Raw genomic sequence first — 25,759 nt, 5'->3', positions numbered from 1 at the left:
CAGATTTTATTGAAATCAAGTAGAGTCTCTCATGCGTTTCATACGAGTAGTGCAGAGTTGCTGCCAAGTACAAGTAGTATTTGTAATCAGTCACTTTCTAAGCTTCATTTCAATTAGAAGGCACCTTACAAGGCATCAGTGCATGTAGGTTTTATTAACAAATCTCATATTACACAACAGCTTGTGGCTTATTGCTTTATTTAATTAAGATTATACAGGTCTGTGAATATTGAAAGGTTAGTTCCCCCAAAATTAAAATTCTGTAATTTATCTGGAAGATATTTTTAATGAATTCTGAGAGATTTCTGTCCCTTCATTGAAAGTCTGTTCACACAAACCTCTGACGCTTCAAAACGTTCATAAAGACAACATAAAAAAAATCCATATGAATGAAACAATTTAATAAAAACTCTTCGGAAGAGACATGATTGCATTTTACGATTAAAAGATTGAATTCAGGCTTTTATTCACATATAAACATTGATCAGTGAACATAAACAGAAGCTCAACTGTACTTGCTTAATGCACGAGAAAAAACCTCATTGATTCTTGTGAAAGCTCAAAAGATGTGGCGTGACGCACGAGAATTAACCTCATTGGTTCTCGCAAGTAAGCATGGTTGAGTTTGTTTAACAAAATTGAATGCTGTAAAAAATGTTGCTGATCAATGTTTATATGTGAATAAAAGCCTAAATGAAATATGTCGATCATATAATGAGATTGTGTCTCTATTGAAGATTTGGGTTAAACCCCTCAATTCATATGGATTTATTTCACGATCGTTTTGAAGTGTAAAAGTTTTGGGTCAATAGACTTTCAAAGGAGGAACAGAATCTATGAAAAAATGTGTTCATTTGTGTTCTGAAGTTGAATAAAAGTCTTATGGGTTTGGAACGACAGGAGGGTGTGTAAATGATGACAGAATTTTCAACTGTGAGTGAATAACTATTTTAACGGAGCATGTGAGCAGAGAGGAGAGCGCCTTTCTGAAGATTCTGTTACGCTCGCTCAGGGCCGCACACGCAACCTAGAATGCTCTTTGTGATATGCTAGTTCGAGAATATGTGAAATAAGCAATACGTCAAAGGTTATGGAGTTCAAATATTGTTTTAATGAAGTTGTGAACCTTATGCATAAATGCACAGTAAACTTCAAAGTTAAGAACGAAAACGGAGTAGAAATCGAAAGGGAGTGTGGAGAAACTGATTTAGCAAAAGATTCATTTAGATTTGCTTTTTTGCTTATGGGTAAAAAAGAAGTTTGAAACAATAATAACAGCAGTTAAGAAATCACCTGTGGATATGTTTGCACAAGCTCTGCAATTTGGCACAATCCAGTCAAGTCACATCACGTTTATTTATGGTCTACTTAATGAAATTAAATTCATTAAGTCTAAAAGTCTATTTTTAGACTGAAGTCTAAAAGTCTATTTTTAGACTGAAGTCTAAAAATAAAATATTGCTTTAAAGCCACAAATATAAATTATCTATAGGCCTACATAGTTGAGACATTTATTCAAGAAATTCATTACAAAAACAAATATGTATAGTACGGAGAAATTTAAAGTCGGAGCAGGATTTGAGCGAACATGAGTGGAGCGTTCACTTGGGCCGTGAGCGATTGAACGGAGCGCACTGTCATGAGCAAAATATTGAGAGGAGCGTCACACCGCTCCACTTCGCTCACACGCTCTGCCCTTTAATGACCTTTCATTTTGAATTATGAATATTAATAACATTTAAAATTACCTTTCAACTAAACTCTCCTATAATCTTAATTATCTAAGATCTATAATCTTAGACTAAATCAGTGTAACCCGTTCAGTGCAGTATGAGTGCCTCACAAAAATACAGGAAAGAATTCAGAAAGAAACTGTCATCACATCGCCTGTACCTGACTGCCACCGTGCTCTGTGTCGATGTAGCGTGGCATGGGGAAACGAGTGTGTAGAAGCTCTTGGGCATCATCCACGGGAGCCTGCAGCAGGTGGCGGAAGTTCTCATACTCGGGCATGTCCTGGTACCCGGCTTTACGCCACTGAGACACCGTCTACATGAGGGAAAACATATCTGTCAGAAGTCATACTATAATATGATAAATCTGAAAACGTATTTACTACTGCTTAAAATGGATTTTTTTGAGCTGTGACTCTATGGGAACATCTCACTTCATTTGTTTTTTTAATTTTTTTATTTCACTTCATTAGCACGTACTTCAGCGAGAAACCTACAAGCTTTCATCAGAAAACGTCTGTCTGTTGAAACACAGCCAAGTTTAAAATTGTTGCAGTGCAAAACTGGCTCTGATTTCATGTGCTCAGATTATTAAACAGCTCAGACCGAGACCAAGAAAACAAACTGCATTCTTAATTATTGAACACTTGAAAAAGACTTGGCGTTAAAACAACATCTACCCAGTCACAGGGGAAAATGTACAACAGTGCAATTGGAAGCAAGAATATGTGCTGTGATTTAGAGTAACATCTTATTTTGACATTCTACAAACTATATGTAACTTTGCAACTACGTGTCAAATAACAGTCATTAGAGTATTAGTAGACAGTCTGCTTAATACACTTTATTTTGATGCTCCCCTAGTGACTGTAAGTAACCCCGCCAGTACATGACATTCTACCAATTCTACTAACCCTAACAGTCTATAAATTCTCTAATGAAGGTTAGTTGACATGTAGTTGCAAAGTTACTTATAGTTAGTACAATGTCCAAAGTGGACCCTTTTTACACCGTACCTCTCCGTGGTAAATCAGAATCTGGAAGAAGGTGTCCATGAGGAGGATGCGGTCAGGCAAGATACTGCTGCTGTCCAGCAACACAGGCTACAACAACAGGAAACAAAGCCTGTTATTGGACTGTCATTGTCAATTAGATGCTTCGATAAACATCTTTCCTGAAACTTCCCCCCTTCTGTTCGCTGTGTCAGGGGAAAAACAGTAAGTGACATAAAGCTCTCCATTAAAAGCAGATTAGAAAACACGAATCAGTTTGAGTTGCCCGTTGTATCATCACCCTTATGTTGTTTAACTCACTCAGTACTACAAAAGAACAAGCACTACAGATCATTATGTAAAGTTTAAACAACCCATTTATACAACACTTGCCTGCTTGCTTTCTACCTCACAATAATTGTGTTAAATTGCATGGCATGCAACCTTCAGGCTCCTGGGTCAGACGGGTGAACCGCTAATATTTGATGCAACAGGTGGAATAATATTTACATTTCCATTTGCGTTGCGGGTCGGGAATTAATAGGCAAGGGCGGATTGCGGGTACAATAGACAAGACTTTTTTGACTCAGTTCGGTAGCCATTGAGGGGCAGCTGCTTTCAAACAGTCCCGTGCTTATTTATTTTCAAGCTCTGTAGTCTAAAGACTACCAAAGGTTTCTAATTACATCATGGTTTGCAGCCTTGAGCATTGCAGCCAATCGCTCTGCAACTGAAGTGATTGACAGCTTCAGGCATTATAAAGGGAGCGCTCTTTGCTCGCTTTCTGTACATAATCTATTCACAATTAAAAAAAAAAAAGTGTCATGGTGCTAGAAGGACCAATGTCCACATATATACAGCAGAGTTTCAGGGGACAACCGCATTTAAATGCAGGGTGAATCCACTAAAATATCCTTGATATTTTATGACAATAAAAGGCTTATATTTGGCTTTATGTTCTTTTAATTTATGGAGACCTCTAAGCGTCTGTAAATCCTATGGTGCGATTTAGCACATTTGTTCAGAATAGCCTGTATGGGCAGGCTGCTCACATGATGTAGGGAAAAGTTTTGTATGGTTTACACGACTGACTTTTTTTCTGTTAATTATTACCATGTTGTGCTGCGTGCCTAGGCATTCTGAGTTGATGCATTTAAGAAAAATAATGTTGGTTTGATTGCCTGCATTACATGGGAAAAATCATTCTTTTTTTCTACTACCTGATGCATTAAATTTAATGCGGGTTTGGTCTGGGTCGCGGTCTTTGTGTCAAATGGTTCAGCAAATTAGTGCTGCTGTCTGATAACAGGTCGGGTGTTCTGTTAAGTACTGCGGGTGCGGATTTACCAAACGACCCGTGCATGGTACCATTTGTCATGGTTACAAATGGTACCATGCCTTTGTAAAAAGATTTAAAGACAACAATAATATGTGCCTGAACAAAAATAAGAACAAAAGATCTCAGTCCACTAATTAAACAGAACACATTTTAATCTTTTGTGTCAGGGGACATCTAGTGCAGCATAATCATCATGACACTGCACTTCAGAATCAACGTGAGTCATGACTCATGACACGTGATTTACTAATTAAGCTCATTGAATTAATACTGATATTTAAAGAATGCTTTAACTAAATTGTTTAAGCGAGTTTCACTTTCTTCCAGACTTACTAAGCTTGGAGCCAGTAAGAATTTTTATCTGAAAAGAAATTAATACTTGAAAAGACATTTATTAATAAATTTAACATTTATATAATGTTACAAAAGATTTCCATTTCAAATAAATTCTGTTCTCTTGAACCATCTATTCATCAAAGAGTCCTGAAAAAATTGATCAGTTTCCACAAAACAATTAAACAGCACAACAGTTTTCAACATTGATAATAATAGTAATAATAATAATAATAAGAAATGTTTCTTGAGCAGCAAATTAACATATGTGACCCTGGATCACAAAACCAGTCTTAAGTATTATGGGTATATTTGTGGGAATAGCCAACAATACATTGTATGGGTCAAAATGATCAATTTTTCTTTTATGCCAAAAATCTTTAAGATATTAAGTATCATGTTCCATGAAGATATTTTGTAAATTTCCTACTGTAAATGTATAAAACATTTATTTTTGTGAGTGAATGCAGCACAATCGCGAACTTAAATGGCCAACTTTAAAGGCGATTTTCTTAATGTTTCGATTTTTTGCACCCTCAGATTCCAGATTTTCAAATAGTTGTATCTCGACCAAATATTGTCCTATCCTAAGAAACCATACATCAATGGAAAGCTTATTTATTCAGATTTCATGTGATGTATAAATGACAATTTCAAAAAGAAATTACCCATATGACTGCTTTTGTCATCCAGGGTCACATATCAGAATAATTTCTGAAGGATCATGTGACACTGAAGACTGGAGTAATGATGCTGAAAATTCAACTTTGCTATTTTGAGTGTTATGTTGTGTAAACCCCGCGCAGCAGTATTACCCTCTTACTGAAATAGTTATCGACAATCGTGTCGATTAATGCAGATTGTCTGTCGTTCTTATTACTTGGGAGTAATGATAAAGCATGGATCAAGATTTTGGTTTACAAACTGTAATGTTTTATCAGTCATTCACGTTTGTGCTCGGCCAACGTTTGTACCATTATTATTTGGGTAAGTGTTTACTATTTAGCTGTAGCCCGGTTCGCTAACAAAAGTGTAAAACAAAACTTTCTCTGAGTCTTTATTATTAGAACAGAGTGGAGCACTATCAGTATTATAGTAAGATGTAAAGAGGCGAGCACTGTTCACGGAAGTTCTTGCTCAAGTATTCTCTTTGTAAACACCCCTAGCAATTTCAAACTGTGATTTATGCCAATGTTCTTCGTTCATAGTTATGACGAAAAATATCTGTGTACACCTATGGCCTAAAAAGTTAGATGTAGTACTTGTTTTTTTTATAAACTTTATACAATGTTTTATGAAATGTTTTTATTTACGTTAATTTTGGTTTTGAATTGTTCTATATTGCCTTTGGTCAATATATAGAGTATTATAGATTGTAATCACAACAGACTGGGTCATCTGACCAATCACAGCACAGTAGGCTACTGACCAATCAGAGCACAGTAGGCTAACGGAAAGGTGGGGTTTTGAGAGACTGAATCTTCATACTGCTTCGAACTAATCATTTGAAAAATGTTACTGTTTTTTGACCTTGGATGCATTAGGAACTTTAAAATAGCATAATAGGGGCACTTTAAATTTAGACATGGCTAAATAAAAAAATATTGTTTATATACATTGATTTCTATGAATTTGAGGAAAATTAAAAGTGTGCAAGTGCATGAATTTCCCCCCAGGGAACATAGTATCTACCATTTATGAAGTCCCTCATTGGTCACCTGAATCAGGTAAATTTTACTTGTTTCAATGGGAGAAATTATGCATTTTTACCTCTGGTGGCCCGTTGAACGAGTATGCATACAGGATGGGCTGTATCATTATCAGAGATTGGGTCAGATCCTGCCTCATAAACTGGTGTCTATAATAGGTGCTTTCATCAGGACTGTTGTTGAACACTTGCAGAAATGGAGACCTCCTCAGATGGAACATAAACTGCCAAAGAAAAAGTCAAGATCTCATTTTCGCTTTGCTATTAAGTTCAGTGCTGTCATAGAGTGCTATTAAGTTCAGTGCTGTCATAGAGTGCTAGACAGGCGGTAAGTACCTGAGGATACAACGAAAAAGTCTCGGAGAAACGGAATGAGTTGGGATCGTCTTTATGATAATCTCCAAATTTCTGGCACTGCAAATTAAAGAAAATTATTCAAATTATTGTGCATCCCTAATACTAAAAGACTGAGTATACCAAGAAATATGTCACAAGTTCCATCTGAAAGAAGAGCTGAAAGACTCACCAAGCGGATGAGTTGTCGGTCCAGCCAGCGCAGAACATCTGGACCCTCCTCCGTCTCGGCTCTGTAGACGGCCAGACGGGCCATGAGGATGGCGGCCGCCTCCTGGTCAAAAGATGCAGCTATGCTCTGGATCTGAGTCTGAGCATCAGCCCAGCTGAAGAGGAGGATGAGGAGAACACGTTATAGCACAATGACCTTCTAACACAAGCTTGTACATCAGTCTGACTCACACTGATTCATCCTCAATGTCTGACATTAAAAAAACAAAACACAAGCGGTATATTCAAAAAGCCACAGAATAGTCAAAGAGCTCCGAAAGGTTCTTTCAGGCACTTAAAAAGCCTTTTTAGTACGTTTGAAAGCTACATGCAACGCAGTAGTCTTTGTCGAAGACTGAGTGTACTCTTTCGCAGTGCATCGATTCTGACAAACATATGCAACGTTCTAAAAGTGGAATATTTTGAATCATTGTCATGGAAACTGGACATGGTCATTGAGATAACACATGGATGATGTGCAGAGTTGATGTCCAAACTGAGAGGCATTTATGAAAGGAGGAGGGTCAATCTATGTACAATCTACAACTATGAAGTTGTGTCCAAGGATTTCCCACCCTAGTTCCTTGTGTTGTATAAACTATTACTCAAATGGGTTAAGAACAAAGTAGTCACTTTGGGGACTGTATCAGTTCTTGTGTCCCACAAAGGAAAATCAGTGAGATTTATGGTTGAAAGCCTGACATTATCTTTTAATAGGTTGGGATCTGTAAGATATTACTTTTTTTTGTCATTAATTCCAATTTTGATTTTTAATTTTTTTTTAATATATTTCAAAATTGAATTTATTCCTTCTATGGTAAAACAATTATTAGTATCAATGTTGAAATCAGTTGTGCTGCTTACAATTTTTATGGAATTTTAGTCCCATCTTTGATGAATAGAAATTTCAAAAGAACAGCATTTATTAGAAATATAAATAATCTGTAATTGTTTTTACTGTCACTTTCACAATTTAATGCATCTTTGCTGAAAAATAATTTCTTTAAAAAAACCCCCATCTTACTAACCCCTAACTTTGAAATGGTAATTTATGTAGCAATCATTGATGGTTAATATAAGGACAAACGACTTACTTCCTTGCAATTGTGGTCACTCTGATGCGCCTCTGTCCGCTAGAATGCTGATACTGTGTTACGAACTGTATGGCTCCGCGTCCACCCTGTGGGATAGGAGCGTTGTGCTGAAGGGGGGAAAAGAAAAAGAATGAAAACAGCTTAATATTTTGCTTAACAAAGAACCCACCAAATAGCAAGGCAAAAATAAAGGATTGCTTTTAAAAAGGTTTCCCAAACCTTCTCACCATCCTGGCACCAATATGCTATTGTTATGACAAACTTGTTATAGATCGTCTCACCCAAAGTCACAATTAGTTGAGCAAGAATTTAGCATGTTGGAAATTTGATGGAAATTACAGTAAAATGAGTAATATAGTGAAATATTGCAATTTAAAACACATGTTTTTTTATTTGAATATATTTTAAAATGTAATTTATTTCTGAGGCTGAATTTTCTTCAGTCACATGATCCTTCAGAGATCAATCTAATATGCTAATTTGCCGCTCAATTATTATTGGAGCTCAATTGTTAATAATGATTTTTATGATTATCAATGTTAAAAATGGTTTCTGATGCTTAATAATTTTGTGAAAATCGTGATACTTTTGTTTTCAAGGATTCTTTGATTTATAGACAGTAAAAAAAAAGCATTTGAACATTGAATAGAAATCTTTTGTAACATTATAAATATGTTTACTGTAGTTTTTTTTATCAATTAAAAGCAACAATTCTAAATATAAGTATTAGCTTATCTTTTTTTTTTTTTAAATCTTACTCACCCATAAACTTGTTTTGTAATACAATTTCCACAAAAATATTAAGCAATATTGATAATAATAAGAAATGATTCTTGAGCAGCAAATTGGAAGGATTTCTGAAGGATCATGTGACACTGAAGACCGGAGTAATGATGTTGAAAATTCAGCTTTACCATCAGAGGAATAAACTATATTTTAAAATATATTCAAATAGAAGATGATTTCAAAGTGTAATAATATTTCACAATATTACTATTTTTGCTGTATTTCTGTGAGAATGAGGCTTCAAAAAAACATAAAAAAAACATTTAAAAATACTTTTTTTTGACTATTTTTTTTGACTAAACAATTACATCCAGGTAAGGTACTGCAAAGATAGCTTATGCTATACCAACAAAAAACCTGTAATCTAAAAACTCTATGAAATGAGACACGTAGCAGGATATAACAGATATAACTAGAATAGAAGGCTTAAGCTCTGGGTAAAGGCACTGAAGCCTTAATTAATGATAACGGCTTAAAATCGAATTAGGGTCATGCTTCTAGCCAATTACACACCAAAAAAAAAAAAAAACACGAGTATGAAATGGCTAATAAAGTCGGCAACAGAGGATATTGAATCTCAAGTGCCATGTTTGCCGAGCAGTGCAGCTCCAGCCTCCCCATGTGCCCTGTGTCCACAGAAACATGCTCTTTAAATGTTAGATGCTTTATTTACCTCGCTACATGTGATTGTAGCTGTTCACATAGTTTTGCTTCTCAAGGCAACGTGTTTGCCATTTTCAAAGAGACTGAGGCAGGACCTGATAGTAAAGACGGAGGAGGGCTTGACTAAACTCCCCAAAGAGATGAGTGCTTGGTGAAGTGATCGTCTACTCCTAAAGATCAGCATGAGGTACACTCCTCCCATACAGCAACACCTTCCCTGGTGGTTTGGCACTGATAACGTGACCTCCTCTTTCCACAGCTTCCATTGTGGTCTCCGTCGTCGAATGAGTGTTTATGTTTTGACTGTACATGTCTGCATTTGAACACCCATGTAAACATGCATTGGACTTCAGTGGTTTATGGAGTATTGATGATTGGTTCCAGCTTCTGCTCCATTTTGGGGAACTTGCTACTACTTTTGGTGGTGTCACTCAACCAGAACTTGCAAACGGAGACCTGGGTTCTCACATTGAGCTTCAGCCTATGCGATCTGGCGTTGGGCATCTCCACCATCCCTTTTGGTATCCATAACAGTCTTTTCCAAGTGAAGAGCTACCCCAGCAAGAGTGCCACCTGCAAGGGCAGCGCCTTTCTATTTTTGTTGCTCCAGCTCGCCTCCATCCATTCCCTCACCTGGGCCACTGTCGACAAGTTCACAGAGATCTGCTTCGCTCTCAGCTACCCGCTGATCTTTACATCGCACAGGGCCAAAATCATCCTCGCGATAGTGTGGGTCTACAGCATCCTCAACGCAGCTCTGCCACTTTTCGGTTTCGGCAGTTACGTCTACAGCGAGACAAAGTTCCTCTGCGTTCCCAGCTTCAAACCGTCCAGCATCGCCTTTAACATGCTCTTCATGGTGTTGGGAATAATCATTCCCATTGTACTGATGTGCTCCATGTATGGATATATAGTTCATATAGCTAGGAACCAGGTGCGAAGAGGGACGTTTGTTTGCAACGAAGACCACTGTTTCTATGTGCCAGCCAATAACTACTTCAAAAGCTCCATAGTAATGGTGGCAACCATCGGTAAGCATAATTAAAAAAGGGGACATAAAGAAGTTTTATTGTATTTGATTTTGTCACCGTGCTTTGGAAGTTCATTAAGTGGTTATCATTAAGTACATTTATTTTCCCTTGGCATATAGAGATTTGTTTACTGCTTAATTCAAACACAGAAATGCTTCTGTTTAAATGTTTTAAATTAGTTTTGCATACGAACATAAATTGTCTACGTATGAACTTCTATTCAAAACTAAAAATATAATTTATTTAATAGAAAAGTTGGACTGGAGAGGAAGGAAAAGCAACAAGTGCTTGAATGCAAAATAAATTGCTGTGGATTAATTGTGATTTAACTCAATGTAATTAATTTAATTTAAATTTTTAATCAATTGACAACCTAATTACTTAAAATGTATAATGTTTGTTGTTCCTATGTCTTTGGTGACAGAGAAAACCCCCCAGCAAGGGTCCAGTTAGATTGTGGAGAAATTAATTAGCAAAATAAATCACACATGCAGCACAACCTAGAGAGAGAGAGAGAGAGAGAGAGAGAGAGAGAGAGAGAGAGAGAAAGAGAAAGAGAAAGAGAAAGAGAGTGAGAGAGAGAGAGGTAGATAGAGAGAGAGAGAGAGAGAGAGAGAGAGAGAGAGAGAGAGAGAGAGAGAGAGAGAGAGAGAGAGAGAGAGAGAGAGAGAATTCGATATTCTTCTCGAGCTAATGAAATGAGCTCGTCCAAAAAATCTTTAACCACATCATGTGATTTGTGTGTGTTGTTGACAGTGTGCCTTCTTGTTTGCTGGCTGCCATACATCATTATCTGCTTCTATGAGACACTGACGGGAAAAGAGAGCCCACAGCCTGCCTCGGCTGTTGCCACATGGCTTGTCCTCTTCACTTCAGCTCTCAACCCATGGATCTACTCCATGACTCAAACGTAAGCAACTAAGTCCATCATTTTGATGACTGTATACTATGTGGAATTAGGGTCCAATGGCAGGTATGTTTCTTACAATGCATATGGGGCTGGGCAGCATGACGATATATTCAGTGCGACGACAGAAACACTTGTCAACCTGTACAGATTTTGCAATACCGTTTATACAGTAATTCACTGCTATATTCAGAGGTGCACATAACTGATGCGCAGCAGAAAACGTGGAGGGAAGCGCTTTTGAGTCCCCACATTTTCATGGACAGCGACATGTTTACTTACTGGAGTAGGATTTTTCTCCATCTCTGGTAACAAAGCAATCATGATCATCATGAAATCATAAAATCAAGTGTGTTCATTTATTATTAGGGGTACAACGGATCGCAGTTGATCCGTGATCTGTACGAATCAGGCCCCGCGGTTCGTCACACCTGTGATTCACGGATTAACTGCTAAATTTAACCATCATAGAGTGAAAGTTTATCATTTGGACGCGTTTTGCCTTGCCAATTTACACATTCAAATTATTTTAAATGAGAAAAAAGAGGCAAAAGAGAGAGATGAGCGTTTCAGACAGTGCTTGAACACCAAACTGATTCCTCTTTCGTATTTACTTGCGCTTGAGCGGACACATACACAAAATCATGTCAAAATACCCGTCTCAGCAAGTATTCTCTTGGTTATGTCTTAAGTGAACAGTTGAGAAAGAAACCGGATGTGTATGAGTGTATTCGGTCCAAGTATTCGGTCTTAAAATGACATCAGCCTAATATTCCTGCTGTTGTGCTGTTTCATTCATGTTAATAAAATAAAAAAACTTCATCATCATCTACCATGTTCGAGAGAAAAGGAGATAGTGAGGAGAGCAGTCAGGAGGAAATTAAATAAAGTACAATATTGTTCAAAAGTTTAGGGTCAGTACATAGTTGTTGTTTTTTAAGTAATTAATACTTTAAGTCAGCAAGGATGCACACATTTTCACATTGTTACCAAAATTCAGTTTCAAATAAATGCTGTTCTTTTGAACTTTCTATTTGCCAAATAAAAAATGTATCACGATTTCCACAAAAATATTAAGCAGCACAACAGTTAGCATTGATTATAATAATAAATGTTTCTTGAGCAGCAAATCAGCATATTAGAATGATTTCTGAGGATCATGTGACACTGAAGACTTGAGTCATGATGCTGAAAATTCAGCTTTGCATTTTAGAATTTAATTTTAAAATATTTAAAATCGTAATACTTTACAATATTACTGTTTTATTGTATTTTTTGACCAAACACATAAATAATTAAAATTTAAAAAATCTTACAGACCCCAAAATTCAGTTGACTATTCAATATTTATATAAATGTTAATATATTAACAATTTTATGGTTAAATTTCAAATGGGAAACAACTATATTGTGATATTGACTACATCATTACTAATACTGCAAGTATAAGTCTTTGGTCATGCAGCCCACCGCTAAATGTCACGATAGATAGAAGACAATTCATAAAACAAATTCTCACAGAAAATAAGCTCTCTATTTTGGGAAATGTAATCATGGATAGACATTACCTTTTTATTGTTGATTAAGACTTTTCATTGCCTTTTTATTATCAAATGTGGCAGCTCATATTAATACCTTTCACATTCAATAATGTTTCGTAAATAAATTGTGGCAGGAATTGAATGTGGAGCAGAATTGGAAAAGGAAGGTGGAGGTAAAAACCTGCTGATGAAAAACTCGATGGCCAATTCGGGCAACATTAAGAAAGAGAACTTGTATAGAGCTATGATTCATGGTACTGTTTTGTGGTTGTTATTTAGATTCTAAGCGCATGAGAGTATGTGGGAGGTTTACCATGACCTTGTTTGTATCTTTCAGGAGATACAGAGCTGCGTTGCGCAAAAGCCTGAATAAAATCAGACAGATGTTTGACTATACTCGTAAAAACTCTCTCTCCCAGAGCACAACCATACAGCCCCGCCGCGAGAGCAACAGCTTCTCTTTGCCAGCTCCCAGTGTACCAACCGCACTACAAACAAACAACCAACCCCAACAGGACCTCACGCTGGTTTGAGCATGACCCTTCCTGACCTTTGCTGGATGGAATAGTGTAGAAATAATTATGACTTAAGGAAGCATCTACAGCATCGTTTCACCTCAGCAGAAGAGGACACTAGGTTGGCGGAGCTCACCAGAAACAATTTATGATGCAAGCAGACTTCATGCAGACAGAAGGACCCTTGTGTGATAGTCTACAAGACTTTTGCATCAAAAAGATGTATTGTGTTCTTTTGTGACTTGAGCAGAAACAGTGATTCACTTTTTTTCTAAAGGAATGCTCAAAGGACAATGCAATGTGATGTGATTGTGAAAAAAACTCTCTCTAAAATGTTCAGCAGACACCTGAAACTGCCAATCAAAGTTCAATAGCTTTCAGAAACTCGAAAACTGCATTAATGACTGACTTCAAAAGCAACTTGTATAATTTTGATGGCACAATCTGATCTTATGTATATCATTGGCTATGTAAATATAGTTTTCTTAATATTTAAAGTCCCTGTAAAGGCAATTAAAAAAAAAAAATTCTAAACACATTATAAATGTTAGAAATGTATTGCTAAAACATATTACAAAGACTGTGAACTGTGAAGTACTGAATTGTGGAGTTAGACCGTTAAACAGTTTTTCATCATTGCAATTTTCCGGATTTTTTGGGCGGGTCTAAAACAGGGCTCGATGACGCACTGGAGCCCTTGAGCTCCTGGACACGCCCCTACTTGATGACGCACTGGAGCCACTGAGGCTGGCCGCTTTCCTAACAATATAAATAGAGCACATTCACATCGGTTTGGCACTCAATCGCGAGTTACTGTCAGTACTATTATTAGTTACTACAGCCTACAGTTTGCTAGCTAGCTATGTCTTCGTCACGGAAATGCGTACTACATGGATGCGTTCATGTACAAAACAGATCGGTGTCCTTATTTAAATTTCCTAAATACGATCACATCAAGAAGAGGTGGATTAATTTTGTGAAGAGCCACCTTGATGGAGAGCTGAGGATAACCACCAAAACCCGCCTTTGTAGTGATCATTTTACACGGGATAGTTTTATAAACTTTCGTCGGAGACAACTGGGATTCACTGATAATCCACTATTGTGTTATTGGTGAATGGGGCCGAACGACTATCTCCCGCCTCTGCCTTCATCCTGCCGCGCCGACATCTGGTGACATCATCGGCAGTGCGTGCCCACCAATGAGTGTAAGTTGGCTTGTGTGCTTATGTTATAATTAACCTAATAAGCTGCTAGGAGCATCCATTCCGGCTGTAGCGGGTGACAGTTGATTGTGGCGACGGCAGCTTTACCACGAGTGGGCGTGGTTACAGCGCAGCCAGCGGACACGCCCCCAGCGTTTGAGAGCAGAGACTACTGCTCATTTTTTCAAGATTTTGATAGCTTATTTTATGTACTTGCCGGCTTTTTTTATCATTCAAATTTGGCTGGGTGTCTAATAACACATTTTTCTGTGATATGACAAACTCAGAACACATACTTCATTTTGACTTTACAGGGACTTTAAGCTCACACCAACCTCAAAACTGAATACTCACATTACAGTTAGTGTGAAATGTATGACGGCAAGCATTAAGACCATGCATTATCCGTATATTTACAATATTTACAATAACTGAAGATGAGACTGACTTGTGAAAAATTATTCTCTGTAAAAATGTCATGTCATATTCCTTAATATATTTTGCTACATTTGGAAAAATTTATGTGAACCACTAAAAGCTATAAAAGGTTAAAAACTACTGCAGTGAAGTAATGCTTTAAATTAAAATGCAGTAAAAAAACACAAAAAAAACATCTCATGTATGATGAAAGTTTGCCCTCTAGTGGACCACCTACATATAAGGTGGAAATCTACAGGTCCATGACCTGAAATGTGTCAGACTGCAGCGACAACAGTATCTGTGACTGGTGATTTCACTAAGTACAACATGTTCCTGGATCAACATCTTTGTTGATCCTGGATCAACATTCCAAATCAACCAATCAGATATGAGGGACAAGTTAAACCTTAATGTCAAGTTTAGGCTTAAATCCAGGGAAAGCTACTTCTACATCAGTGGTATTCACCTACCATTTCCCTCTTATTTTAGGGATAAGTTATGGGTAGGGTTAGGTTTAGGGGTAGGGACAGGGTTAGGACTAAATTTTCAGTCAGGAATGTTGTTTCAGCGTCAACAAAATATGTTGATCCAGGAACATATCTTACCCGAGACTCATAGCAGTAAGTGATTTTTGCTTGTATTTTTGCAAACTGAGAGACGATTATTATTCTGTGATGGTTTTCCAAAACCGTCTGTGGCAATGTTAACTTGTAAACATGCATATCAAGGGTTATTGTAAACAGATCAAACAAAGTTTACTGGCATGTACCTGATTCACAACCTCAAAGTAGAATGCAAGAGTGGTATTTGGGTCCAGTCCACAAATTTTCCACTGACTTGTGCCACCAGTTCCTATTTCCTACAAGCAGAGGTCAAAATAAATGTCAATATGTTCTCTGCATTGCCAGAGATAAAGCTGAACCTAAGAGAAAACAGTGTATAGCGAGTCTATTTGATTTAAAATAGATGAGCTACTTACGTTTTCTGACACACAGGGACCTTTGGCGTTCAGGGAGACACACGGGCCGATTGCCCCAGAAATCTTTATCTCTCTTGAAGTCTGAAATAAGAGTGTAATAATATTAAAAGCCAGATGTAGCATAATTAAATAATAAAGTAATTAAAATAGCCAAGACAAGCAAATTAGAACAAAAGACTTAGAGGAAGCCACCTTAATCTCCAGAGTCCCTGCAAGTGCCATCTTAAAGGCACCCTGGACATCTTTAGTGAAAACTCTCTGGAAAGTTTGCTTGAACAGAGATGTATTGAAAGAGTCCGCCATGACCATATAACCCCTGCATTTACAGAAAAGCAGAAAGGTGCATTGTATGTATTTGGATTGTCTTAGAGAATACAAGTATACAGTCAGTACAACGACATAATGGCGATGGAAGAGTTTCACAAATTTGCTCATACTTAAAATCTTGGGGATGGGAATATATCTAGATTTCTTTTCTTGACTCTCAACATGTTTTAATATGCACCACCGTCAACTTGAAATCTCCAAGCATACTTATACATAGATTTAAAAAGAAAACTGAAAACCTTTTTTGAGTTACTTACCCCGTATAGTTGGTGCAGCACTTCATTTCCAGTAATCCTGTCTGATCCAGAGCGCATGCATAAATATCAACTATGTGTCCATTGGCGGCGGCACGGTTGGCCAATGCTTCATAGTGCTACAAGGGAAAAATACCATTTTAAATGTGTGCAAAAACTTCAAACTGTTTAGGCTACAAGAAGGCTTTCCCAAATTAGTGGAGCATGGCATTATCTACTAGCCTGGCTCCGCCCTCCTACGTACTTCCGCTCAATTTTCATTTTCCTTCAGTACTAGGTCTGGGATTGTGCTGTAGTCTTTGGTTTTCTCCGATAAATTTTTTACCGGGCCAATCAGCGAACAGAGGGAGTGGCTTAGAACGATGACGTTGATGTCGTGCGTTATTTTGAGTTGTAGTTCAATAATGGCAGTGGAGAAAGATGCGAGCGAAGCCATTTGGTCTGTTGTGGGAACGCTGCCGAATATCAAGAAGTTAAAGCCGGAGCAAGAGCAACCATTTGCTTAGTTTTGTTGGTGGCCATGATGTTGTGGCCCTCCTCCCCATGGAGTTCGGGAAAAGTTTGATTTTCCAGCTCGCTCCGTTAGTGGTGAATGAGGTGGCTAAGGCGAACGCTAGGCATACGTCACGACCAGACGTTAGCGATTGGTTATGGCAGATCTAGAGTGACTCTGGGCAGATCCAATAGTTTTAGACTTCAATAGGGTACCCACCTACAAGGAAGTTAACGCTTGTCAATGGAGTGGTGCCAGACTCTATGTACAACTGAAATGTACAAGAGTCTGGTGGGACCAGGCTAATTATCTACGTCAAGCAAGCAAGAACTTGGGTCAAAATCATACCTTACAATGTACACCAAATGCATAAGAAAAATATGCAGGTTTTTCCAGATAATAGCTCTGATATTACTGTTCTGCTCTGAAATGTCAAATAGTTAAGAATGCAGGCATCAGTTTGATTGTAAACCTTCCAATGCACCTCTGTGATATAACTTTTTTTTTTTTTTAAACCTATCAGTCAACAGCCCAGCCACTTGAAGAACCTTCACCTTCATGAAAGCATTGGTACTACCAGTGTGTGGGTACTTCTACCAAGCCAAAAAAACAGACAACAAATACGGGAAAACTCACTTTAGTGCCTTTCTTCATGAACTTGGCATTGTCTTTCTCGATGTCATGCCAGGATCTAATAGGTGTTTTCAGTTCATCTCCTACGACCATGCCTGGACCCTGAGTGGAGGGTCCACCGATGAAAGCCATGATGCGAGCACCAGTGTTAGGGTAAGTGCACTACAAGAGGGAAGTAAATGGAGGTAAACAATAAACAAGCACAAAGCTAGTGTTTCAGTGTTTGGACACTAATGAATTTATGCCTTTCAGGATCTTAAAAACCTTTTAAGATAAAGGCCTAATGCAAATATAAATAGGATACAAATATAAGTTGTGCGTACATGTGAAGTTTTTAGAAAACTATATTTTCATTACAAAACATTAATTTCTCAGACAGAACAGTGAATAAAAAAGCAGTCAGCAACTACTCAGCATACATAGTAATTTCTTAAATACTGTTTAACAAGCATCCCAGGATGCCCTTCATGATTCCTTTATTATTGGTCCAAAGTAGAGCTGCGTAATTAAGGAAAAATTTAGAATCACAATTTTTGTTGTTGTTTAAAAACAGAGATCACGATTCTGATTAGACAACTAAACAAAATAACACTTCATTTACTAGAGGTTCCTGCAAAATGTGAATTGCTGCAGTCTATTTAAAAAACATTCGTTTTGAATGAATGATTCATTGACTCACTCATAAAGACTCAAATTTTCATTACTGGATGAATTAGTGTTTTTGAACAAATCTCTTCAATGAATGATTTAATAACAAATACTTTTTTTTAGCAGTCACTTGTCGCCACCATATTTATTTGAAGTGTCAAGTTATTTTCAAAAGGTGATTTACTCCATTTTGATCACTACCATAGACATTAGTGTTTATATCTGAACTATAAAATGTATACCTTTATTTTTGTGATAATTTGAATTATTGTAACAGATATAATGATACTGTGTGGTTGAAAAGACTGGTTGTGAAGTGGTTTTATACTTATACATGACAACTGCTTTCTCTGGCTCAGCTGAAACGCCAACGCAGATTTGAATGCTCCACTGTGATCATATTGTTCAAAGGTTTAACAGACATAGTTGAATCATTTTTATTTAGGAATAAAAATAGTGTGGGCATTTGAATCGATACTGCTATCTTTTACCAATTTATCATGCAGCTCTAGTCAAAAGTGTGGAAAATAGTAATAATAAAGAATGAGAAGGTGTGTCCAAACCGGTTGTGTAAACTTCTAATTTTGTAACTGCAGCTGGTAGCAAAGCTGCCAGCACAGCAAACCATTAAAGATAATAACATAATTCCTGACAGTCACCTCTAACAGACCGACAGCAATGGAAAGGGCCACTCCGAGTGATCTCAGTGGTCGTTTGCCTTGAGTGACGGGCCAGGGGTCTCTCTGCAGCTCTCCCAGCAAATCTGTCAGATTCATATCTATCTTCTGTACTGGCTGAAGAAACCTGAGCACATATAAAATCAGTGACCACCATATTCCAACACAACCCCAAAGATACATTAAAGGGACCATGACATGGATTATTTTTTGAATTATTTTAATATGTTCCTTAAGGTTCACTTATAATGGTTTGCACACAAAAAAACATATGCGGAAAAACTATTATTTTTAACCTTCAATGTGCCCCTTTGTCTGAAATGTTATCAATGAACGGCTCCTTTACGGCTTGTCAGTAAACGATTGGCTACGTTATGTTTGGCTTACGTCATTGCATTGGAAACAGCATCAACAGTACCCACTCTCCATTGCACGTAAGTGTTTTGAAAACATTACCCATATTAAACAGTCATATACAGACAAAATATTATGAAATCATTTACTTGCGTTTTGTGATTCAGCTGCTGTCAGATCCAATACAGTTGGGCTGCTTAATTTTTCAACAAAAATGTCTTTACATTACATTTTACCATTACACTGTGCCTCGTTTATAAAACAAAATGCTCTGAACAAACATATAACCAGGGGTGCAAATACCTTTTTTGGTCTGGTTCTAAAGGGACAACTGGAGATGCTGCTTGGTACTCACTCTTTATGCAGCACACTTATTCTACAAGGTGTCGTCATCACAGATTAAATAAGTAGTGCTTTATGTTTTCAGGTAAATCTAACTGTATTCAGGTACAGACATTGAATAATCAAATGTAAAATAAGACTATAGTCTTCACTGTATAAATTAAATAAAGCTAATGATTTTCTCTTTCTCTTTTGTTATTTGATTAACATTGGTATTACCAAACAGCTGTTGGTATATTAGGCTGCTATCATTTTAAGACAAATGCACAGATCCAATGATATGCATCCGGTTTTCTTTCTCAATTGTTTACAGCAGATAACCGACCGTGTTTATGAGGATACTAGCCAAGACAGGCATTATGACTTAGTTTTTGCGTGCACATGTATGTTCAAGCCGTGGTTCAAGCTCAAAAGAAGAGAAAGGGTCTGAATTCGTTCACGTGCTGTCTGCGTGGGTCTGTGTGCGCACACAAAACAGCGCGCGAGTTACAGTCTTGTTCTTGCGCTTGATGTTTAAAATGACAGGACTTAAAAACACATGCAAATGATAAACTTTCACACTATGATGGGTAAACTTTGCAATTAATCCGCTAATCACATGCTTTCCGAAACGGAACCGATCAACTAATGTTATAAGAAAACATGGAATTAATTTCCACTGTTATGCTGATGACACTCAATTATATATCTCATCACGATCAGATGAAAACGCTGACTTATCTAACTTGAAAGAGTGTCTAAATGATATAAAATGCTGGATGACGTGTAATTTCCTGCTATTAAATTCAGATAAAACGGAGGTATTACTTATTGGTCAAAAAACTACCCACAAAATCCCTTAAAATACAACTTTAATTTAAAAGGATGTCCTGTTACTTTATTCACTACAGTAAAAGACCTGGGTGTTATACTAGACCGCAACTTGACTTTCGAAAATCATATTTCATATGTTACAAGAACAGCCTTTTTCCACCTTAGAAACATTGCTAAGCTAGGTAACATGCTATCTGTTAAGTTAAGTATCAATTACAAAGTATTCCTACTGACCTATAAAGCCCTAAATGGTTTAGCTCCTGTGTATTTAACAGACCTTCTATCGCCATACAATCCATCACGCTCTTTAAGATCACCAAATTCGAGGCTTCTGGTCATTCCTAGGATATCTAAGTCCACTAAAGGAGGGAGGGCGTTCTCGCATTTAGCTCCTAAACTCTGGAATAGCCTTCCTGATATTGTTCGAGACTCAGACTCGCTGTCCCAGTTTAAAACTAGATTAAAGACGCATCTCTTTAGCCAAGCATTCAAATAATGCTTACCTTTTATACTACTGCTGTATCAGTTCAAATACATTAACATTATGAACATCAGCTATGCTAATTACTGTATTTCCCATCTGCCTTTCTGCTGTTATCTCGGGACGCTAGTCCCGAGGTAAATAGCGTTCGTCAGCTCCAGTTTGTATCCAGCCTCTCACGGAGACTTCAGATCCCCCAACGCCTGTGAAGAGACGACTCGACGCCTGTGAAGAGACGACTCAAGGCCGGCGATATGTTATGCCATAAATTAATACATGATTAACTAACTGTATTTTTCTATGTACATTTCCGAAATGCACTTTCTGTAAAGCTGCTCTGAGACTATGTGTATTGTGATAAGCGCTATACAAATGAATTTGAATTGAATTGAACTAAGATCCCTATACATGCATGACATCGCACATCCTGCGATGTGACTATTTTGCGGATACGCACATCGCAATATCGACGCTAAAACGCTATACCGTGCTACCCTAATCATGATTGCTATCTTAACCATCCATTTGTTTCTGATTCTGGGATCCTTCTAAAGTCTGTACAGAGACGCAAACGAGCCGTTTAAACTGGACGCGTCAAAGAAAACGACATTGTCTGATTATAATGGGTTCTATTTGCTTTTGACGCGCGATGTGACGCTCACATGAATGCCCGTGGGCAGGACCTATGGTGTGATGATGTAAAACTATTCGTCGATGTTTTGCTCTGGAGGAGGTCATATGCAAAAGTGTTTGCCCGTGTGACGTCACAGATCCCGCAATATCAAAACAAGACGTTTTTGGAGCTTGATTAAATAAATGCTTTGTTTATAATGATGAGGACGTTTTAAGCTATGAAACTTGCAGGATGTTTTAATGGCACAAAGACCTCTCATATTTTAATAGATCAAGGCAAAATTTGATTTCTCATGTCATGACCCCTTTAAATATATAGAAGAAAACAGAAGCTGTCCTGTGAACAGTTATGAAGGTTCTTGCGAGATTCAATTTGATTATGCAAAGTAATTATTCATCTATATAGCTTGAAGAAGCTGTTGAATTTAGCACACCTGTTTGAAGAAGGAACCTGAGGCTGTTGTGGACCTCGGCCTGCCTGCGCTGCAGCTGGTTTAGTCAAGCCAAGCATCTCCTGTACATGAAATTAAAATATTGCATATTAAGAGACACTTGTGCCGACTAGTTCAGTCAAACACTTGTATCTTAAATTAGTTTCTCATGCATGTAATCTTCACCTGGAGCTGTTTAGCACTGAGGTCTTTGGTTCCCCTGAAGACGTAGCTCTTAGAGATGCCTTCACAGCCCAGCTCGTGAACTTGGACCATGCGTCCAAACGTGATGAGGCCCACCAGAGCAGTCGGAGGCAGCAGACTGAGGGACATCTGAAGAGATTCCTTCAGCGCCTGCAGATCATCGTCTTCCATACATGTGTCCACCACATACAGGAAGTTCAGAGGCATCTGCACACCACGCTACAGAAAAGAAACAGAATCAGTAGCTATTCATGAATCCACTTTTAGTGTCCAGTATTTCAATGGCAATGAAAAATAATTCATTAAAGGTGATACCTGGACAACATATTCAATAGTGGAGAACTGTGGGAGAAGCTCAGCAGGTTGGTTGACCTCAGATATTCCAGCATAAGTTGGAGGGAACTATGAAAGAATATTGTTTAAGCCAATAACTAAATTACAATGCAGTTCTCCAGGGCTTCAACAACTAATCGATAAAATCAATAATGAAAATAACCAACAACAAATTTGATTATTGATTAGTCATGTAATTGCACAGGGCCTTTGGTATATACATTTACATATATACATTCACTATATTTGTTTACATTACATGTTTTGAGGACAACATTGGGCAGGATGTGGAATAACAATTATGTAAATAATGGATGCATTTATTATTATTAGAAATAATTAATCATTTTAGATTTTTTTCATCGATTAATTGACTATCAAAATTTGTGAGCTTCAGCCCTACTCTTTTTAAAACTGCAATGACTTTACCTGATTTCTCTGATAACAGAAGTTGCACGCCCAGAGTTTTGCTCTGTAATCCACTTGACTGATTGTGTAAACAATGGGAGAAAAAAACAAAACAGAAGCATAATAATATTAGAGCATCACATTTAATGTATCCAGCTCTCATACTAAATGTGTTTATTTGGAAATTACTGCAATGGTTAAGTAGAAGATCCTCCATCTGTGAACTCTTTATGCTGTCTGCTCTGACTTAACAAGACTTACCACAGAGGATTGAGCACAGCTCGGCACGTGGCCCGGCTGCACAGCACCGGCTCGTACTGAATCGGGGGAAGATCCGGACGCTCTTTCAGCGGGGTGAACAGGGAGGCCACTGGAACCACCATACGCGTGGCTTCCAGACGACTGGACGGCCAAACGTTCCAACTGAAACGGACGCCATCACGGTCCTCGTTCTGCTGGATGAACTCCTGGAAGGTCGCCATAGCACCCTCTGGAACCTACAAGTTATACACACTTTACAGATGGGGCGCTACTCATTTCCATGTAATGTCATCTTAATTGAGGAACAACTAAAAGATCAAGCAGTGAAACAGTCAGACATAGAAATTTACCCAGTCATGTATTCAAATAAGACATGCAATCTGATCTGTGTGTATATTACAGAGACAGGCCAGCCCCGTCTGATTCATCATTACTCTTTGGACATAGGGCAAACTATAATGTCTCATCACACATCATTAAAAGCTGGAACGAGATAAGAGATAGAAGTTTTGTTCAGAAAGCACCTATGATGACAAATGCCATCTACGTAGGCATCTCACTAGGGTTTGAGTAACAGCCTATATCTTTGAGCCTGCATTTATTTGATAAAACCAAACAAACAGTAATATTGTGAAATATTATTACAATTTAAAATAATGATTTTCTTTTATAACTTTACTATAAATTTTTTTTTTCTGTGATGCAAAGTTGAATTTTCAGCATCATTACTCCAGTCTTCAGTGTCACATGATCCTTCAGAAATCATTCTGATATGCTGATTTGATACTCAGTTATTATCAAACAGTAGTGTTGCTTAATATTTGTTGGAGCCTGTGATAAAAAGTTAAAAAGAACAGCATTTATAAAAAAAAATAGAATTCTTATCAATTTAAATCTTTACTATAACTTTTTATCAATTTAAAAAAAATCACTGACCCCAACCGTTTGAATGGTAGAGTATTATTACAAAAAGATTTCTCTTTGAAATAAAGGCTGTTCTCTTTAAACTTTTTATTAATTAAAGAATCCTGAAAAAAAAGTTTCCAACATTGATAATAAATCAGTATATTAGAATGATTTCTGAAGGATCGTGTGACACTGAAGACTGGAGTAATGATGCTGAAAATTTAGCTTTGCATCACATGAATAAATTACATTTTAAAACATATTCAAATAGAAAAGTTTTACATTTTTAAAAACATTGCACAGTATTACTGTTTTCCTGTGTTTCTAATAAAATATGCAGCCTTGGTGAGCATAAGAGACTTCTTTCAAAAACATTAAAAATAGTAATGTTTCCAAACTTTTAACGATATGTGTGTTAATGTAAAGTTTTCTTAACACTGACTGGCCCCAGACCCTAGTTTGATGCCCATTCACAGACCAACCCCTGACTACTGAGCACCCAAAAAAAGAAAAAGAAAAAAAGCCACATGTGCAGCTGAGAAGAACAGACCAATGAAAGAGAACATTCGAAACAACCAAGTGTCCAAATTAAAACATGTTTGGGGAAATAATAGGATACAGGATAAATAAACAATGCAACAGTCTGCACAGGTTTCAAATCAGTGAATAGGTTATGCTAACATTATAAGGCTAACAACAAATGTAGGATTATTTATTTTTCGCAAGGAAAGACATAAAACTATGGCTATATAGTCCGCTATACAGACACATCCTACTTTGTTGAATAAGTTTAGTTTGTTTTAGTTTACTTGAACGTTACATGGATCCACTGGGGGCATCAGCCCACCCTCCAAAATTAGCCACAGAAAGCTAGTTCGATATCTTAGGAAATATTACTCATCTTACACCAACAAGAAAACAACTTGAGAGCTACAACTACTTCATAAAGACCTGATCAAACATTTCAGTTAACATCCCCTGTGAATGCCTGTCTGCTTGTTGATGTAGATACGATGCTTCCATTCAACACTGACTTTAAGCTAAATGCCCTTTAAACCCTTGATTTCTTGAGCTACAGTCCATCTAGCGCTCTACAATCGTAAACATTAATCGAACCATTACCGTTATTTAAATGACCATCTCGTTGTAAAGGGAAAGTTGTGTTATAACGTACCTGAAGCCTTGATTTTGTTTCTTTTCGGAGACTCTGAGTTAGGCAGTGACAGACAGCGGCGCGCTCACGGGCGCAAGCGAGCTCTCGAGCTGATGACGTCGCAACTCAACATGGAGTCGGTGCCACGTCAAGAGCCCGAGACTCATTTCATGATGCATTTCAAGAGCTGTATTAAACATTTTATCTTTGAGAAACTGCATTATTTTCAAGATAATTATACAATAAATATTTTTTAATTAAATTAAAATATTACATTTGTATCTATGTATTAGTAAAGTAGTGTCGATTTTATCAGATTTTTATGTTTTAACACTTATTTTATCCATGTTTTATGAGAACCATTATTTTCATGCAATAACATTGTATTCTTGATTTCGTAATTCTTCGATATGAAAATATTTTATAGACATTATATTTGAAGCAAATTGGTTTCCCACATGGAATTAAATGGATCAATAAATGTATTAAATTGTAATTAATACAATTTAAGTATTAAAGCAATAAACTATCTTTTTACAAACAAAAATGTTATGTATGTTTCATGATGCATCATTATCTTTAATTGCAGTTTCCTTGA

At 37.2% G+C, this 25,759-nt stretch overlaps 2 protein-coding genes across 2 annotated transcripts in view; one reads left to right on the top strand and one right to left on the bottom strand.

Annotated features, from left to right (window-relative positions):
• sec23a (Sec23 homolog A, coat complex II component) overlaps window positions 1-25,302 on the bottom strand; it is a 28,287-nt gene extending 2,985 nt beyond the window's left edge. Inside the window, exons 1-18 of the mRNA XM_077238905.1 lie at window positions 25,183-25,302; window positions 23,103-23,338; window positions 22,863-22,920; window positions 22,416-22,502; window positions 22,083-22,319; window positions 21,900-21,979; window positions 18,825-18,969; window positions 17,521-17,679; window positions 16,395-16,510; window positions 16,003-16,126; window positions 15,811-15,891; window positions 15,601-15,690; window positions 7,764-7,870; window positions 6,632-6,785; window positions 6,442-6,519; window positions 6,168-6,329; window positions 2,750-2,836; window positions 1,894-2,049 (exon numbers count right to left, since the gene is read on the bottom strand). Coding sequence (XP_077095020.1) covers window positions 1,894-2,049; window positions 2,750-2,836; window positions 6,168-6,329; window positions 6,442-6,519; window positions 6,632-6,785; window positions 7,764-7,870; window positions 15,601-15,690; window positions 15,811-15,891; window positions 16,003-16,126; window positions 16,395-16,510; window positions 17,521-17,679; window positions 18,825-18,969; window positions 21,900-21,979; window positions 22,083-22,319; window positions 22,416-22,502; window positions 22,863-22,920; window positions 23,103-23,323 — 2,142 coding nt within the window. The 5' untranslated portion in view covers window positions 23,324-23,338; window positions 25,183-25,302. The remainder of the gene's footprint in view (window positions 1-1,893; window positions 2,050-2,749; window positions 2,837-6,167; window positions 6,330-6,441; window positions 6,520-6,631; window positions 6,786-7,763; window positions 7,871-15,600; window positions 15,691-15,810; window positions 15,892-16,002; window positions 16,127-16,394; window positions 16,511-17,520; window positions 17,680-18,824; window positions 18,970-21,899; window positions 21,980-22,082; window positions 22,320-22,415; window positions 22,503-22,862; window positions 22,921-23,102; window positions 23,339-25,182) is intronic.
• Window positions 9,550-13,225, top strand: LOC143746370 (adenosine receptor A3). The gene is made up of 3 exons (XM_077238187.1): window positions 9,550-10,243; window positions 11,000-11,153; window positions 13,029-13,225. The coding sequence occupies exons 1-3, from the start codon at window positions 9,550-9,552 to the stop codon at window positions 13,222-13,224; spliced, it is 1,044 nt and encodes a 347-aa protein (XP_077094302.1). The 3' UTR covers window position 13,225.
• Window positions 25,303-25,759: the final 457 nt, after the last annotated feature.

The sequence above is a fragment of the Siphateles boraxobius genome, unplaced genomic scaffold (genome assembly GCF_051911475.1).
Source record: "Siphateles boraxobius isolate OS27281-9 unplaced genomic scaffold, OSU_SipBor_1 22, whole genome shotgun sequence".
Lineage (NCBI taxonomy): Eukaryota > Metazoa > Chordata > Actinopteri > Cypriniformes > Leuciscidae > Siphateles > Siphateles boraxobius.
This window is presented reverse-complemented; position numbering and strand designations above follow the sequence as displayed.